This window comes from Mastigoproctus giganteus, chromosome 4 (assembly GCF_048544385.1).
Source record: "Mastigoproctus giganteus isolate SK-2022 chromosome 4, ASM4854438v1, whole genome shotgun sequence".
NCBI classification, from domain to species: Eukaryota; Metazoa; Arthropoda; class Arachnida; order Uropygi; family Thelyphonidae; genus Mastigoproctus; species Mastigoproctus giganteus.
The window spans coordinates 163,845,810-163,863,985 of NC_143578.1; the positions used below are offsets into that span (position 1 = coordinate 163,845,810).

The following is an 18,176-nucleotide window of genomic DNA, read 5'->3' on the forward strand; positions in this document are numbered from 1 at the left end:
CAACACCGTAAAGGTAGAGTACACTATTAACACTTCACATTTTACTAAAGCACATTTCTAGGGGTTACTACCATAAAACAATAAAAACAATTTCCAGTTGCGTTTCTGCTAGTGGACTCTGTTATAAACTGGTAGTAAACTCAATCTAATTGCATTTGTGATTATACCGATTGCTGGAATTGTGTTGGTTTTTACGTTATTATGGTGAAATGTGTTTCCCTTTCACTGATATAAAAAACATAAATACATTTTCAGAATCTTCTCTTCATTCCTATCGTGTTTCGTTCGGTTGGGGTGATTCTGCGTTCGACTGCCATTTCTTGTAAACACAAAGGCGAATCGTGCATAAGCGAATTCGGTTCGTGTTATATAAGATATTGTTCCCCTATTTATAAATCGTGTATGATCGAATTCGTGTAGTGCAAACACGTGTTATACGAGGACTGACTGTACTTAAATTTATTACTATTTATGCAATCCCTATGTTAATTATACCAGGCATAATGAAGTCTACTACTTCACTCAACAGCAGTTTTTATCACTCATATGGTAATATCTTCAATGTATAAAAATTACTGATATTCTAAAAAAAAAAGCTGACAGTCTGCATTTAGTCTCAGTAATGAATTTTTGCACTTTTGTACATTTATACATTTAGCCAAAAATGTTAGAGCTGAACTTCATTTTGCACATTATAAATCTTAAAACAATATTTACTGAATATTTCAACTAGTGAATATTTCAAGTGCAGGATCTGCACTTGAAATTTTATATGTTTACTCCACATATGCAGTACTTACCATAGCCATCTATGCAGTCTCCACCATTCAGACAAGGAGATGATAAGCATTCATTAAATACATCTTCCTCGCAGTGTCTACCACCAATACCTTCAGAACAAACACAAGTGTAGCCACGATAATTTGGACGACACTGACCTCCATTTTTGCATGGATTACTTGCACATGTAGTGTTAGTTAATGCACATGTTTCTCCCCAAAATCCCTAAAAATAATAAACAGAATAAAATTACACTTAGGGAACTATATTAATAGGCAAGACAATATATATAATATTAGATGTTACTGACCAAGAATTAAGTTTAGAGAGGATTAAATTTAGATAAAGATTAAAAAGTTTTAAAAATTTGTTTAAATAACAAGACCGCACACCACTTTGGGATTGATATATTATATAACTTTTCATGTTCTATGATACACACTCAACTCGCAGCTCTCACCAACTTTGCTGGCACCAAATAAAATGTGCACAGAAGTTTATCCATTCAAAAGTAAATCTATTAATCCTGAAAGGGGTGATGTGTAATATATGAAGGGGTGTTGATAAGTTCTCGGCCTATAATAGAAATAAACAAGATCATCCAATTATATATCTAATTTATTCAATGTATTCACCTTTAAACTCCACACACTTTCTACAATGATGTTCCAGTATTTGTAAATCTTTCAAATAGAAATTGAAAGATTTCTCCCCAAACCAAACTTCCATCACTCATACATCATCATTTGATGCAAATTTGATAGACTTTTAAATGTTTTTTGAGATTTGGAAAGAGGCAATAGTCCAAAGGTGCAAGATCTGGTGAATACGGGAATGATAAAGAAGCCTAGTTCAGCCAATTTTGGTAGAGTAGTTAATGATTACCGCCAAGCAGAGCTTCTTCAGAGTGATCTAGATAGACTTCAGGGATAGTTGCCACTATCTCTGGAGACTGGACACTTACAGGATGTACAGACAAACATGTGTATTGATATACCTGCAGGTTTTCGTAGGGCAAGGATAAAACAAAAAAAAATATATATATATAAAAAAAAAAAAAGAAAAGTGGATACTTATTAACCTAGAAAACTGCTAGATTTGTGATGGACACCTTGCATATCTTACCTAACCTATGCCATCTATTGTATTTCTACATATCATTTAATTGTGTAAAAAAGAATGAGTTCGTGTTTATATGATAAAACTTTGGAAACACAACATCTCAAAGTGTTTACACATAATTACAAATCACCCTGTATAAGTATCTCTATAACATGTACATATAAAGCGTTGCTAGAAAGCCATAGAAAAAAAGGACCTGACAAGTAGGATTTTAATTAACTAGAAGAAAGAAAGTATCAATTATGATGACAGTTAAACGAAACGCTCATTCCTGGATAATGCAAATTATTATTCTGAATGGTAAAACATTTCATGTTTTATAAATTCAAAATTTTATTTTATTTGATATAAAATTTAAATCAAGACTATTGTAATTGTACATAATTAATATCTTGTTTATAAAAGATTAATATGTTGTTTATATAAAGAAAAAAAAATTTAGGTAGATATTTAAAATTTTTCTTCATATTCAGAATATAAAAAGTAATTTTTGATAATTAAGCAATACAATATATATTTACTTTGCAATACAATTTTTAAATTTAAGTCCAGATTTGTTTTTTAAATTGTGACTTTTAGTAAGTAACAAACCTCCGGACAGATGCAGATTGGTCCTTCAGGTGTAGTACTGCACACTCCTCCATTCAAGCATGGATTAACAACACAGGAATTCACTTTGGTTTCACAATGACGGCCCATGTAACCTAGTTTACAATCACAACGGTAATTATTTACTAGCTGAACACAGTCTTGAGTTCCAGGAATACTGCACGGATCTGACAGACATTCATTTACATCTCCTTCACACCTAATCAACAAAAATAATTTCAATATTTTACAACTAGCAAATAAATAAAAGATGCAAGACAAAATAATGAAATTCTTTGCTAAAAAGAATTTGATAAAAAAAAAAAAATCAAAACATTTCAAAAATAATAAAATAAAATTGTACTATGACATAAACTATATGTGATATTATTCATTATATTATTATTACTGGAAACTTAAAAATGAGTAACTTCAGTATTATGCCACATGGTACTGATTACAGTACCAGTGAGTGCAGACACTGTTTAATCAGTTTAATTTTGATTTTTTTCACTTTGAAGAAATGTACAATGAGTAGCTTTAATTTGAAGCTGCTATGTAATTTGTATTCGGCTTTAGTACTCTTTATGGACTGAATTTTTAATTTAAAAATAATAATAATAATAAACAGTAAAAGACCAGTTATACAAGGCCCATCCAACCAAAACTCATGAAACTTGGCACATTTTAAAAATCTTTAAAAAAAAAAAGGGCAGCTGCATCACTTACCTAATCAATGGCATAAAAGAGTGTGAACTAAATAATTAACAATGCAAAAATAATGTTTAATAAGACAACAAAGGGCAGAAAGTGCTGGTCCCACAAGAAGTAGCTATTGCCAATCAACTGTCAGGGATGCAGAAAATGTGTGAAAAAAAGATAAGGTGGAAGAGTTGATCTTTTAAGAGCAAAAAAGGTGATATTGTTGTACACACTGGAACTAATGGTATTAAGAATATGCAATCTGCAAATTTACTTCAGAGGTACAGAGCAATGTTGAGGAAAAAGTTACAAGTTAGGATTGAAATCAAAATTGCCTGGAATATTGCCCAAAGATGACAGGAGAGACTACATGATGAAAACTTGTTGATTAATTCAGCAGTGCAGAGGCTGTGCAAGGCTCATGGAGTAGAATTCTTCTCAACCGATCTGTGCTTATTAACAGGAGAGAGTTTTTACAGGATTGGATACACTTAAATAGAAGGGGTGAAAAATACATGCTCGTGCTATTAAAGCAGTGTGAAGTGGGTTGGAAAACTGCTAGATTTGGGGAATCTACAGATATACAAATTTTGGATATACAGATTAATCATTTAAAGCAACTGTTGGGGGATATGCACACCAATGATTTAAAACTACTGAAATTCGTCTTTACACTGCTTCTATTGGGACATACAGCAGCAGCATGCCTAGAAAACCAAGTATAGGAGAGTGACAATGCCTGCTGAGGGTCCATATGGGACAAACATACACAGGAACTTCCCGACTTACATAAGGGTTGTGTTCCGCGGAACACTATGTAAGTCAATTTCTTCCATACTTGTGAAGCACTCGCAACTGTGCTCGCTGAATTGGTTGAATCAAAAAAGAAATGTTTGACGAACATGTAAATAGAATTTTATTGTATTTCAATTTTTTATCTCATTCGCAGAAAAAATTACAAAAGCGTGCAATTTAAAAAAAAATTTCAAAAATTATAAAATTACAAAAAAAAAAAGATAGGAGACAGGCATAACGTCAGTAAGTTTACCTCTCGAGCATCGCTGCCAGAATAAACATCTTCAGCTGATAAGTACGCCGCTGCAGACGTTGAGGGCTGTGGAGATTTAGAAGGGGTCAGCCGCTCAACCATATGAAAGAACATATTAATGGTGACTGGACGGTGGCTTTTTTTCTTTTCATCATAGATTTCTTTGTAGCAAGCAAGCATATCATTCACCCCTCTGTTGTTAACTTTTAAGAATTGTTCGCTGTCAGGATCCATCTTCTGAAACCTCACCATTGCCGATGCAATTTCACGATATACCATTGCCATCTCTCTGGTAATGAAGCATCTTGGCTCCTCGTTTGGTTCATCTTGAGCTTCATCAGCATTTTCTTCTTTTACTATCACTGCTTGCAAGTCAATAAGTTCTTCATTAGATAATTCCTTTTCTTCTTCCTCTATTACCTCCTCCCCGTCTTTGGCACCAACCTCCAACTGAAGTAGCTCTGCAACCTTTACAATCTTATCTGTAACCTCTTCATATGATTTGTCTTTTTCAAATCCTTCGAAGCCTTTTATGTGCTGTGGGCATATTTTCTTCCATGCGCCATTTAAAGAATTTTTGGTAATTTCCGCCCAGGCCTTATTAATGTTTAAGATGGCATGGGAAATATTGTAAGATTTCCAAAAGTCTCTTAATGTAAAATTTTTCTCATTGCCTACTGCAGACAATGCCTGAGCAAATGTTGTGTGTAAATTGTATGCTTTTAAATTCGAAATAACACCCTCATCCATAGGTTGGATGAGTGAAGTCGTGTTCTGAGGTAGAAATATGACACTCACGTTCGAATTGAAATAATCTAGATGCGTAGGATGTCCAGGAGCATTATCTAATAGAAGCAAAATCTTGAAAGGAACGTTGTTGTCTTTACAATATTTTTCAACTTCTGGAATTACGCAGCATTTAAACCAATCCTCAAAGAGAGATACTGTTATCCATGCTTTCTGATTCAATCGGAAATGCACGGGTACGGTGGCTTTATTGATGCCCTTAAATGCACGAGGATTTCCAGAATGGTACACAACCAGTGGTTTTAATCTGTAAACTCCCGCTGCATTAGCCCCAAGCAAGAGCATGGCCCTATCTTTTAACGCCTTGAAACCTAGCAATGTCTTTTCCTCTTTGGAAATGTATGTTTGGTCCGGCATTTTTTTTTTTCCAATGCAGAGCAGTCTCGTCAATGTTAAAAATTTGCTGCATTTAATAGCCACCTTCATCAATAATTTTTTCCAACATCTCACAAAATTTCTCTGAAGCTGCAAAATTGGCACTGGTGACTTCACCACATACTTGAACATTGTGAAAACCAGCGTGATGATTGAACTCATTAAACCACCTGTTGCTTGCCATGAACTTGGGTAGGGGTTCGCCGTACTTATCCTTAATATCTTTATAAATACTTGTTGATTTTGCTTGAATGGTCATTAGACTCAGGGGTACTTGCTTCTGAATCTGATTTTCCATCCATATTATTAACAGCTGTTCCATCTTCGATATAGAACCTGAATGCTGTTTTGTGATCACTGTTGATCTTAAGTGTGTTGATCCTTTGACACGTTCATTGATACACACACTGTGAATACTATGCACGTATAAACGAAAATAATAGTGAATACTATTATTTAAAATAGTATTCACTGTTGAAGCAGCAAGACCTAATTCCCTTGCAATAGGTGACAAACTTTGTCCTGCTTCGTACTTCTTAATCATTTTCATCTTCATTTCTAAATCAATTTTGCTTTGTTTCCTAGCCCTACCACCACCTGCACTTTTCGTTGGTCGCTTTCCCTTCATCATTGTAATGTGTAAGTAGGAATGAAGAGAAGTTTCTGAAAATTTGTTTTTTATATGATTGAAGATTTCAATTGAATTCAATTCAATTTGAATTGAAGGGGAATACATTTCACCATAACAGCATAAAAAGTCACACAATTGCTGTTATCGGTATTATCGCAAATGCAATAAGATCGAGTTTACTACTAGTTTATAATTAGATGTACTAACAGAAAAGCCCAATAAATGGAAAGCGCAAATTGTTTTTGTTGTTTTATGGTCATGACCTCCAGAAACATGCTTTAGAAAAATATCACAAAGGCATTCAAAATTGATTCTTATAATGAGAATCATATGATAATGATGAAAGTGTGGAGAGATAAATAGTTTAGTGATATAGAGAAATTTTCAACTTCCAAGGACATGGAACGAATTACAAAAAAAAAAAAAAAAAAAAAAAAAAAAAATGTGTTACTGGGTTCATATTACAATATCTCCATTTTTTTCATCCACGTATTTTTCACCCTACAGGATGAAAAATACGTTTCCACATTTTTTTTTAAGTTTGCACTGGCCAGCAAAAACTTATGTAAAGTTGAATTTCCATAAGCCGAGTATTACGTAAGTTGGGGAGTTCCTGAATATATATATAGGCAGTATTAAGGTTATAAGATCGAAAACCAGTGCACATACGCATGTTCGTACACTAATGCTAGGAGTATAGTAAATAACTTTGTAAACTTCAAATATTTGTTAAGTCATCGAATGCATATATTGTAGTGAATTGGAAATATGGTGCCATCCAGACACAGGGGAATGAACACGCTGAGCACAATGTGTACAGAAAGGACACACTAGATAAGACAGGGAGGAAGTTGTGCTTTTCATTAAGAAGCATACAGACTTTTTAACTTCTCCTGTGTACCTGAAATTCAATAGTAACAGCTTTCTCCTCCATACTTTCAATATATCACTATTTATACATTATGGTCATAGGGTTCATTTGCCTAAGCAGTGTCCCTGGTCCATAATATCTAATTTCTTTTTCTCTCCAATCCTTTTCCATTCTTTATTTATTTAAATGTTGGCATTCTTCAATTAACAAAGACCATCAGCAGCACTTTTCTATCCTTTCTTCAAGAACAAAGGGGAACAAAACATTTTGTTAAAAATGAATATCAACTTTCATGACTTTAAGAGAAAGTAAACAGCTTTAATAATTACTTTAAAAGTAAAACATACCTGGGTCCAACATATCCAGGTTGACACTGACATTCGTAGCCTCCAACCCTATCAATACAGGTACCTCCATGGTGGCAAGCCCCTTCAAAACATTCATTTACATTTATTTCACACAATATACCCAATGTTCCATGAGGACATGAGCACACAAACTTGTTCACTAGGTCATGACAAGTTCCACCATTCCGGCAAGGATTTGGATCACAATCATTAATATTAAACTCACAATTTAAGCCTGTAAATTAAATCAAATAGAAAAGAACATTAGTAACAATTCATCATTTAATTAATTTTTTGGTTAATTAAAATTACAATATTTAATAAACAGTTATCATTTTAACTTAATGTCTAATTTAATTTACTTAATTATAATAAGATATTCACTTCAATATCTAAATATTCAATTCACTTGTATTTCATTTATTTAGTACACAAAGAAATAAAAAACAACTTGCAGGAAAAATATTGTAATAATAGAATACCTTGAAATCCTGGCTGACAGTCACAAGAATACTGTCCAATGAGATCATTACAAACAGCTCCATTCTGGCACGGTTGTGATGCACACTCATTAACTTCATGCTGACAATAACTGCCTTCATAACCTTCAGGGCAAATACAATGGTGACTATTTCCAATATTTTCACATGTTCCACCATTCTTACAGAGATTACTCAAATCTATACCTATATGAGGGAGGAAAAAAACCATTACAGTTGAAAGCAACCAGCATGCAAATGCATTCATGGAGGGAAATTAAAATTTTACTGCAAGAATACTCGTAGTGATAATGAAATTTTGGACTTAAGTGGAATCAGAAAGCATCTATATAAAAAATTCTATATGGATATTAGTTCATGTTGTGACTTTACCCATGCAACCATCAGTCTTTTTATTGAGCAAAAATTTGCCCACAAATGATCATATGCTAAAAACTATGATAGGCAAGTAATTCATCCAATATCCTTCCCCCCCCTCCCATTCCAGGAATAGTTGTTTTATTTTGTTCTTATTAATTTCTCATATTTTCTCCTATTTTTTCTGATTACAGTTGCCATGCTAACCTAAAATAATGCACAATAATTTGGTCTTATAAGTGGAAATATCACTAAAAATGATACTACGACAACCAAAACATGATGTGAGCAAGGATGCTAAAAGAATCAAAATTCTTTGAACACACTGAGAACTCCTTTTTTCTTTTTCCTCTCTCACATTTCTTCCTCAATTAGTACATAATGGATCATCACATTTTAGTTTCGCAAGTAACCTGAATATGTGAAGATATTTATTGTAAAATTAAACCCAAAACACTTCAGAATAATAAACTCAAGTGGTCTCTACAAAATTTTGATTTCAGAGATTTAGACAAAATTCATGTTAAATTTTTTTATAGTTTTGCAAGTGTACTACTATACTTGCAGGTTTCTTACCACTCCCTGTTCCCAAAAATTAATCCAGGTTTGAAGAAATTGTTGGTTATTTTCTTCATATAGTTTTTAATATTGCCTCTAAATAAACATCTGCTTTTATCATCTTTCCTTCACAGCACTACACAGTACCTGAAAGAAACAAGAAACAAAAAAAATAATAATCACTCCATGTTCACCTCAAATTAAACATCAGCTGCTTTTATCATCTTTCCTTCACAGTATTACCTAAAACGAACAAAATCATCACTGCATATTCACTAATACATCACACAGCCATTACAATAACTACTACTTTCAAATCGGGTGTTTCCATTATTTTGTCCACTCCTGCAGATCCTTGTTATTCCCATATCTTTTCTTTTCAGTAATTTGTTTTAGTGCAAATATTTGATATTGGCATCCACTGCTTGGCCTAAAACCTGATTAATCCTTCCCAACATTACTTTCAATATTTTCATTGCATTCAACAATACTTTAAACCTCTTTCTTAAGAAATATGATACTAAAATTATCTGTAATTTGCAGATCTAGCTTTATTCATCTTTTATATATATTGGTACAATAAATGCCTTGGGTACAATTTTCTGGAACTTGTCCTTTGGAAAACAACCCCCCCCCTCCTTCGATGTGGACTATTTTCCCTTGAGATTTTAACATCTCACACCTAATTACATCTACATCTATAACTGGGAAATTGTTTTGTAAGATTAAGATTTTTTTTTTTTTTTTGGTTTTGTAACATTTTAAGTTCTAAATTGCTTTAGCACCAGTAAACTGTAATTTCTGCTTAAAAACTAGAATACAAATAATTACATTGAATATAAAAGTTTAGTTAAATCCCATTTAATGTGTCAAGTCCAGTAAAAGTTGGTACGTAGATAGGTATGTATATGTACTAAGAGGGCATTCACCTTTTTGTGAAGCAGCATCATTACATGATACCATTGAGACATCACACAACATTCCTGTCCATCCTGGCTGACAAGTGCATCTGTATGTATTGTTCATCTGTTTGCATGTAGCACCATTCATGCATGGACTTGTGCTGCACCAGTCAACAAAAGTCTGAAAAAGAGGGGAGGAAGCAAAAATATGCATGAAAATTATAAAAATTTGACATGGGGGAACACTTTTATAAAGTTTTGTTAAAATATTTTAGCAAAATTAACACAGACAACTTGAAATCCTACCTCACAGCGAGGGCCAGTGAAACCAAAAGGACAGTAGCATGTGTAGTAGCCAACATGATCAATACAAGTAGCCCCATTTAAGCATGGTTGAGAATCACATTCATTAATATGATACTGACAGTTAGACCCAGTATACCCTGGTGTGCAGTGGCATGTATAATTATTGATGCCATCTATACAATTGCCACTATTCATACAGGAGCTATAATAAAAAAAAAAAAAAAGGCAAAAATTAATTAAACCTTATCTTCTTGTATGACAACACAAATCAAACTTAACTACTCTATCTATACCACACCACACCACACCACAAGGATGATCCTGTAAAGCATACTGTTCATAAGGAAGCATATAAATGAATCTATTCCTATCTAATCTTGTGCAACAGAAAAACTTACTTCTAACCATTTTACCTTTACTACACAAATGATTTTTGTATCCAAATTGTATGAATCTGTTTTAAAAAAAAAAAAATCAGACATTTCATCCAAAAATATTTTGTAAGTAATGAGAAACAATGTATATAAATTTTTCCAAGTAACCCAAGCAGAAACTTATGCAGTCAAGCAAAAACTTCTTTATGGGTAAATGTGAATGTAAATCAGAAAGTCACAGCATGAAGGATTTTAACTGCCCAAATATTGGCTGGAACTTTTAATTTGGTCACACATAATAGCAAAAACTCAAACAGTCATCCAATATATTCAGAAATGGATTTATAGGATGACTGTTTTCTATACTAGCATGCAACATGAGAAAGCACTATTAATTATCAGCAGTGAATTTTCGTACATCAAGAATCTCCAAAAAACGAGCCACCAGGTGGCAATGATCATAGTATACTGATGTGGAATTTATTTAAAAAAATTACTGTCAAGGGTAGACAAATCTTAGATCATTTTTAAATTCTTTTCAATGGGACCAATCGATGTTGTTAACAACAGAAAAAGCTAAATGGGAAGTAGCTATAGAAGTCAAGGAAGCTTTTCAATCCAGCTAAGGAATACTGTTCACAGGTTAGAACTAAATGGATATCAGATAAACTGATGAGACTACTGGCAGAGAAAAAAATAGATGGGATGATTACAAATTATTGGGGGAGGGAGCTGATAGGCAGATAACAAGGAGAAAGGGAATAGGCAGATTACACTAGCAGGAAAGGCTTAACCCACATTGGTCCACTGGATATACACGATTCTTGATGATTCTGTTCAGGGTGCTAACAAACTGAATAAATATTTTACATTTACATTTACCCATGAAGTTTTCAGAGATGAGAATATTAGAAGTATACTTAAGTCTAACTGGGAGTTAAACAGTTTGTGATATTTGGAAGAAAAATGAAAAACAAAATTGAAGCTAAAAGTAAATATAGTCGGACCTCTATAACGAAATCAATCGTTCCCTTGAAAAAATTTGTTATACAGAAATTTCATTATAAAGAAATATGATCTTTTCAATATCTGTTCCAAAGACAACTTGATGATGTGAGAGACCAAATGAACAAAACAAAAAAATAATAAAAAACAGTTTGCGAGTCAGGCCATTATTAGTCAAATGCAATTCAGAAAAACATTAGCATGCAAATAAAATATACTACAATGTACGATGTGCCAGATATTCAAGGATGGGGTATGGCAGCGAGAAACTTGCCATGTTACACAGTCATCAACTATGTGCCAGATATTCAAGGATGGGGTATGGCAGCGAGAAACTTGCCATGTTACACAGTCATCAACTAAAAACGTGTTACACAGTCATCAACAAAAAGTACAGCATGCAGAACAATGTTCTACATGCTGCACTTACTTGTTTTTAGTTGATGCTTGACATTTGAGGATTGGAAAAAAAGATCTCCTGGTCAAACAAATCCCAGTTCCAGTTGTTCAATACTGATGATAGGATCAAGGCATGGCAGCAGCAAGAATCAATGAACCCAATGACTCAACAGTCATTATACCTAATAGAAACACATGTCATGATTAAATATCTAATGGAATATATAAGTTCCCTGTTAAAAACCTAGTCAGGTGCATGTCTCAGGGCTTTAATTTCAAAAAATAATGTCTTGATACTTGTAACTATGAACTTCATTTAGAGCATATCATGAAAAAATAACACTAAAATAAAAGTTGAGCTGAAAAGATTACAAATGTTTAACCATTATTATATGTTTACATAAAACATTAAACATACTTTAAGGAGACCTCAATTTAAAATACTTCAGAAATAACCAACAGCATCCACTGAACCAGGCTTATCTGTACAGGCTCTAATGATATAACTGCCTCGGTCTGATAGTATTTACCAGCAATTAAAATATTTTCAATATCAGGTGGGAAAGATTTTCCTCACCATCAGGTTTTGTCAGCCTGTTGAAATTGTCAGACATCCATATGGTAGGTATTATATGAGCCTCCGAGGGTACTCAAGAGCTCTTCAGATTCAAAATAAGCTTTAAAAGGCTGTCACTATATGACACAACAAAATTTTAATGGATTTAATAGACAGGTTTTAATTCCCACATAGTCCATTAAAGCAAGACTATATCATAACAAAATGCAACAATAAAAAAAATGTGTATCAACTGCTCATTTAAAAATATAAATGACAAATCAATAAACATTTAGTAAATAAAATCTTAATATTTAACAATTATAACAAGATATGCTTATCTTCATAAAACAAATCAAAATTTTTACCTCGAAGTGCAATCCTCATCATTGGTTTGACAATTTGTCCCACTAAATCCCAATGTGCAAGTGCAAGTATAACTGTTTACATAATCATTGCAAGTGGCACCATTCTGACATGGATTGCTGGCACATTCATTAATGTCATTTTCACAATGTTTGCCACCAAATCCATCAACACAAAGGCAAGTATATTCTCCAATTCCATCAAGACAAGTTCCACCATTCTGACATGGAACTGAAAGTGGAAGTAAAAAAATAAATGACTAAACTGCTGAATACATCATAGATTACTAAATTGCTAGATAAATCATAAATTACTAAATTGCTGAATAAATCATACTTAGGTGAATTTTCAAAATAAATACAGCAGTTAAATGCTTCCTAATAATATTCCATATAGATAATCATCCCTTTCACAAGTGATCCCAATGAATATGACTAGCCTCAATAAATCCTAACATCTGCAAATAATTTAACTGTATGAGACTTTGCAAATTACAATCTTGCAGTTTTCCCTTCAAAATCAAACAAAACCCTTTTATATCCTTCCTGATTTATCTCATTAAAAGGTGAACTTGTAAAAATATACAATCAAATTATTTTAAAATATTTTTTTTTTCCCTAGTTTGTTTTGTGTAATCCCCCTTTACCTTTTAAGTACCCACTAAGGGTATACATATCTCATTTTGTCAAACATGTAATAAACAATCAAAATATCAATGCACATGCACATTGCCAATCTGTAGAATTTCAACTTCATTCATAACTGTGAGCAGTTAGTTTTTCTTTTTTGTTCCACTAATTTCACTATTGTTATTAATTGACCCTCCTGGATTGTTCAATGTCATTTTACAGGTAAATAATTGAAAACATGTATCAAGCAACAGCACTTCATATATCAGTAACAAAATATCAGATAGTGTTTATGTTCTACAACTCCACTGTAGGACAGTAGAACTGCAGAACATGCTCACATGTATAGTAAGCAACTTAAATAAATAAAGATCTTATTTATTAACTTAGAGTAGCTGTTTTTAATTCATTTGTTTATGTAACTAACAGGGCATTCATTTCTTTGCATTACAGAACACAAGGTATTCATGTGAAGAAGTGACAGGTTAATTTTATTAAAAAATTAAAGGGCATGATTTTAAAAAAATAAATTTTAAAGTAACTATTGCAGCTTGTGTATCCATCATGCACCATCTTCTTCTAGGATGTTGACTGCCAAAGATCTCCATACTCCCCTTTGCTCAGCCACTCTTGCAAGTTCTTTGTATCTGAGTCCACTCCAATCCTTTATGTTCATTATCCATGATTGTCTGGGTCATCCTCTTCCTCTTTTGCCTTCTATTTTTCCTTCCATTAGCATTTTCTAATCAGGTAGCCCATGCATGCTATTTTCCATTGCTTCAGTGTGTTTAGAATTGTGCATTTAGTGTTTGCTATTTTCAGTACATCTTTATTTCTCAGTTTTCTTTTCCATGATATTTTCATCATTCATCATTATTGCAGCTATGAACCTGAAATTTCATATTTTTTCAATGTGAACTGTATGTATCCTTGATACTTTTTGTAAAAATGAATGAAAAATATTCACGTGTTGCCATATTATAGTCAATCATACACTATGTATAATTTTAAAGTTCATTAAAAAGATATGATTGAGATATTAAATATTCTCAAATGTTATATTATCTTTTACTAACATCATAGCTATCAACCTCTGATTTTCAAAAAGCTGAAGATCAAGTAACTTCGACTAAAAATTGTCCTGTAATCCGATTTTTTTGCCAAATAAAATAGGATTTATGTTCTACAGCTCCAGTGTAGGACATGCTTGCATGTATAGTAAGCAACTTTGGCTGATAATGAAAATTCTTCATTATCAGCCAAAACAGGTGAAAAACCATTGCTTCTTTACAAAAAAAGATTTCAGTGTAAAAATAGAAGAATTTTCAGAAAAAAAGAGATTTTTAAAAGTCCACACTATTATAAATTAAATCTATTTGGATTGTCTGTAGACATCAACTGATCGTGATTGCTTTGATAAAGATACTGTTGCAGACTTCATCCTCTTCAGAAATAGTGAGTCAAAGTTTTGTTTATAGCAATGGAGTAGATCAGAACTCAGTTCCCCCCTTCTATTCCTACGTATGATTATGGAAGAAAAATTAAAGGAAACTCTAAATAGAGTGAAAAAAAAATTGTTAATTTAAAGGGGGGGGGGGGGTAAAACAGTAAAATCTTCCATAAAAATAAGGAGGGTAGTCCCAATGCAGTGTTCGTAAAATTAAATGCAATTAAATAAGTAATAAAATAGTAATAATTAAATTAAGATAACTGGTGTATGTGTGTGCAGACAAGGTCAAAACTGAAAGAAAGGTAAATAGGTGAACTGGCATTAAATTTGTAAGTAAAAATTAGATATGTAAAGAATAAGAAAACAGAAGTAAGCATATGGTATAGGGCAAGGAAATAAAACAAGGTAAAGGAGGAGGAGAAAAGTGATAAATAAAAAAGGCAAAGATAGCAATGAAATTTATTTATCCCTTTTCTCTTCCTTTACCTTGCTTTATTTCCTGGCCCTATACCAGTGTTTCTCAACCTTTTTTTTTTTAATTATCATCCTCAAAGGGTGTTTTTAGACAATTTTTTTTCCTAGTTGCCTCCTCATGAAATTTTAAACAAGAAAATACTTTATACTTACTCTTTTTATTCAATGGGTCCCCTGAGCCTGATTATTCTTAGCTAAAAGTTCAATGTTCGGTATGATGTTAGTAAGTTTAATTCTGATGTCTCCTCTTGAACTTATATCAGTTCTGTTTCCTTCCTTGGTTAATATTTTATTTACTGAACTAAAACTATTTTCAACCATATAAAATGTTGGAAAACAAAGTACTTTGGCCATTTCAGACTGCATTGCTGGATAAAGAAGTTTAGTTGTTTTTGATCCCTACAACTCAGCCATTCCACCTTTTTTGAACTTATATTACATTTTAATTCAATGAGTCCTTCTTGAATTTCTTCGCACACCCGGCTTTCTATCCAATTGGATCTAATATCCATGGCTTCACTTCAAAAGAAAATAAATCAGAAAATCTATTTTTAATTTCACCTTTTAAAGAACACAAATGATCTGAATAATTCTTAAGATCATTCTCACTCAGTGAGAATCATTGATTTCAGCTAACTCTTACATGCCATGAAATTGTTTTCTCATTAAACTGCTTTCAAATATTTCCAGTTTTTCATTGAAAGCTTTTAATATGTGTTTGCAGTCTATCACCATAATTAATTTCCCTTGAAGTTGAAGTGATACTTCATTAAGTTTTTGAAAATTCCAAACCATATAGTATATGTTGTTTTTGTGTTTGCTGATCTTTGCTAAATCTGTATCACGTTCGCTTTCTAAAAAACTAATTATTATATCAGAAAGGTTTTTAAATCTTGTTAGACAGTTTCCTTTAGGAAATCATCTGACTTCAGTAGGTAAAAGAAGCCTCAAGTACTGTTCTTCATTATCAGCACAAAATTTTCTGAAAAGGCGATCATATTTGCTATATGACTTTATTTTATTTATTGATTGTTTTAATAACTATACTGAGAGACTGATAAAGAACTGGGCTATTTTTTGCAACCAGATAATGTCAGTGCACTGCAAGAAGTTCAGGACATACTTCTTTCAGGTGAGCTATAAAACCTTTGTCTTCCAACCATGGAGGTAGCTCCATCAGTGGCACAGGATACCAAATTTTCCAGTGATACTTGTTATTCATCAAACCATGTTTTCACAGCAACAAAAATAAATGGATGCTCCAGTACAGTTTCTATAAATTTTACAAACATCTCTTCTTTCTTCTTGCAAGAAGAGATGTTTTACAAACATCTCTTCTTGCAATTTACAATCATCATCGAAATAGCGAATGTATGGCATTAGAAGAGCCTTATTGTCAGTAACTGTGGATTCATCAATCTGAATAGAAAATTTTCTCCTTTTTTTTGTTTGTCAATTATTAGATGTTAACTGATATTGCATCGATTCATCTTCGAATTGAATCGTTGCTCAATGGCAATGCTTTTAAAATACTGAAAGGATTTTGATGCATCACTGTTAAAATTAGTTTCTAACGTGGGTCATATAACAGTCTCAGCAACTGTATGAGCACTACCAGTTTTTGCAATGATTTCTGCAATTTTATAAGATGCAATCATTCCATCGTCATTTGTTTGTGTGTTCTTAAATAAGGAAGTAACAGTGTCACATTGCTCAAAATTCTGTTTTAAATTTTTAAAATATCTATATGTCGTCATGATTTCATAAGGACATTTCTTGCGTAAAAAATACTATGAAGGCAAGAGAACATGCTTGCTGATTACTGCTGGACAGTTACAAGGGAAGGCGGGGTGGAGGCATTAATGGAAATCAGATCTCAGAACATTTTATTCGCTCATAAAAATTCACATTTTGTTAAAGCATATTAAATTAGTTAATAAATCAAAAAAACAAAATTTTGTGTTCAGCACTACAATACATATGAATAACATATCTCATTATTATAAAATATAAAAATATTTGTCTACACACTGGCAATAATATGTTAAAGAATGTAACAATTTATTGGTAGAGTGAAAAACTTTGTCTATAGGAGTACCAGGTTTCAATTTAAACACTTCAAATGCTTAAAAATATCAAATACTTATACTTACATGAAGCACAGTCATCAGTATTGATTAAACAATCTCTTCCTTCATATCCTTTGGCACATATACATGTATATGATCCATTGGTGTTTACACAAGTTGCGCTGTTGCGGCAAGGTGATGATATGGCACATTCATCAATATCTTCATCACAAAGACGTCCTAAAGATTTTTAGATATTGTAAATATTTTAACATATATAATGTAAACTCAACTCTCAAATTTATAGACACCTCGTCAACACAATAATAGTGATATGGCCAGCCATATGCAAAGTAGGACAGCTATTTCAGTTCCTAAGAAGTAACATGATATCAGTAACAGCTGAAGCTGTACATTCTGTTTGCACAAAGTTTTCAGATATCTTCCCCATCCCCAAAGCTTATTAACAACTATAACAAATCATACTAGGCAACATATGGGTTACAGGAAAAACTTATGGAATTTCAAAGAAGTTTACTGTCACATACCATGTTAGTCTGTTCTTACATGCTACTACAATCTGAACCTACAAAAGTCAACTATAGCCAACTGAAAACATGAAAAATGAGGGCGAAAAGAAATAATTCATCAAACGCTTATGGGTGGAGGGTAGGTTCAGCAACTTCTGAAGAGTGTAATATCATTCAGACAGTCAACTGAATAAAAACAAAGTTTCTAAAAAATTTACCTGAGAATGGCATGTGTCCACATCCCCAAGGAGTTAGCCAATAGTACAGCCATTTTGCCATTATTTTGGACTTGTGTAGCTCACTGTCCAACATAATGGCAAAATATGTGAAATATCACTTAAAGTAATGTGAACTTTTCACTGTTCACGTTTTCACTATCTGGAATGATGAAAAGACAAATATAAAGTGACAAATCCCAGTATACACTGTA

General features: G+C 32.6%; 1 protein-coding gene across 1 annotated transcript in view; it reads right to left on the reverse strand.

The window, feature by feature from the left end:
* Positions 1-18,176, reverse strand: part of LOC150087161 (uncharacterized) — a 249,257-nt gene that overhangs the window by 71,399 nt on the left and 159,682 nt on the right. The window contains exons 14-21 of the mRNA XM_090372995.1: positions 17,301-17,456; positions 12,597-12,825; positions 9,895-10,096; positions 9,616-9,769; positions 7,754-7,957; positions 7,272-7,506; positions 2,494-2,710; positions 801-1,005 (exon numbers count right to left, since the gene is read on the reverse strand). Of these exons, the coding sequence (XP_090229121.1) occupies positions 801-1,005; positions 2,494-2,710; positions 7,272-7,506; positions 7,754-7,957; positions 9,616-9,769; positions 9,895-10,096; positions 12,597-12,825; positions 17,301-17,456 (1,602 nt within the window). The remainder of the gene's footprint in view (positions 1-800; positions 1,006-2,493; positions 2,711-7,271; positions 7,507-7,753; positions 7,958-9,615; positions 9,770-9,894; positions 10,097-12,596; positions 12,826-17,300; positions 17,457-18,176) is intronic.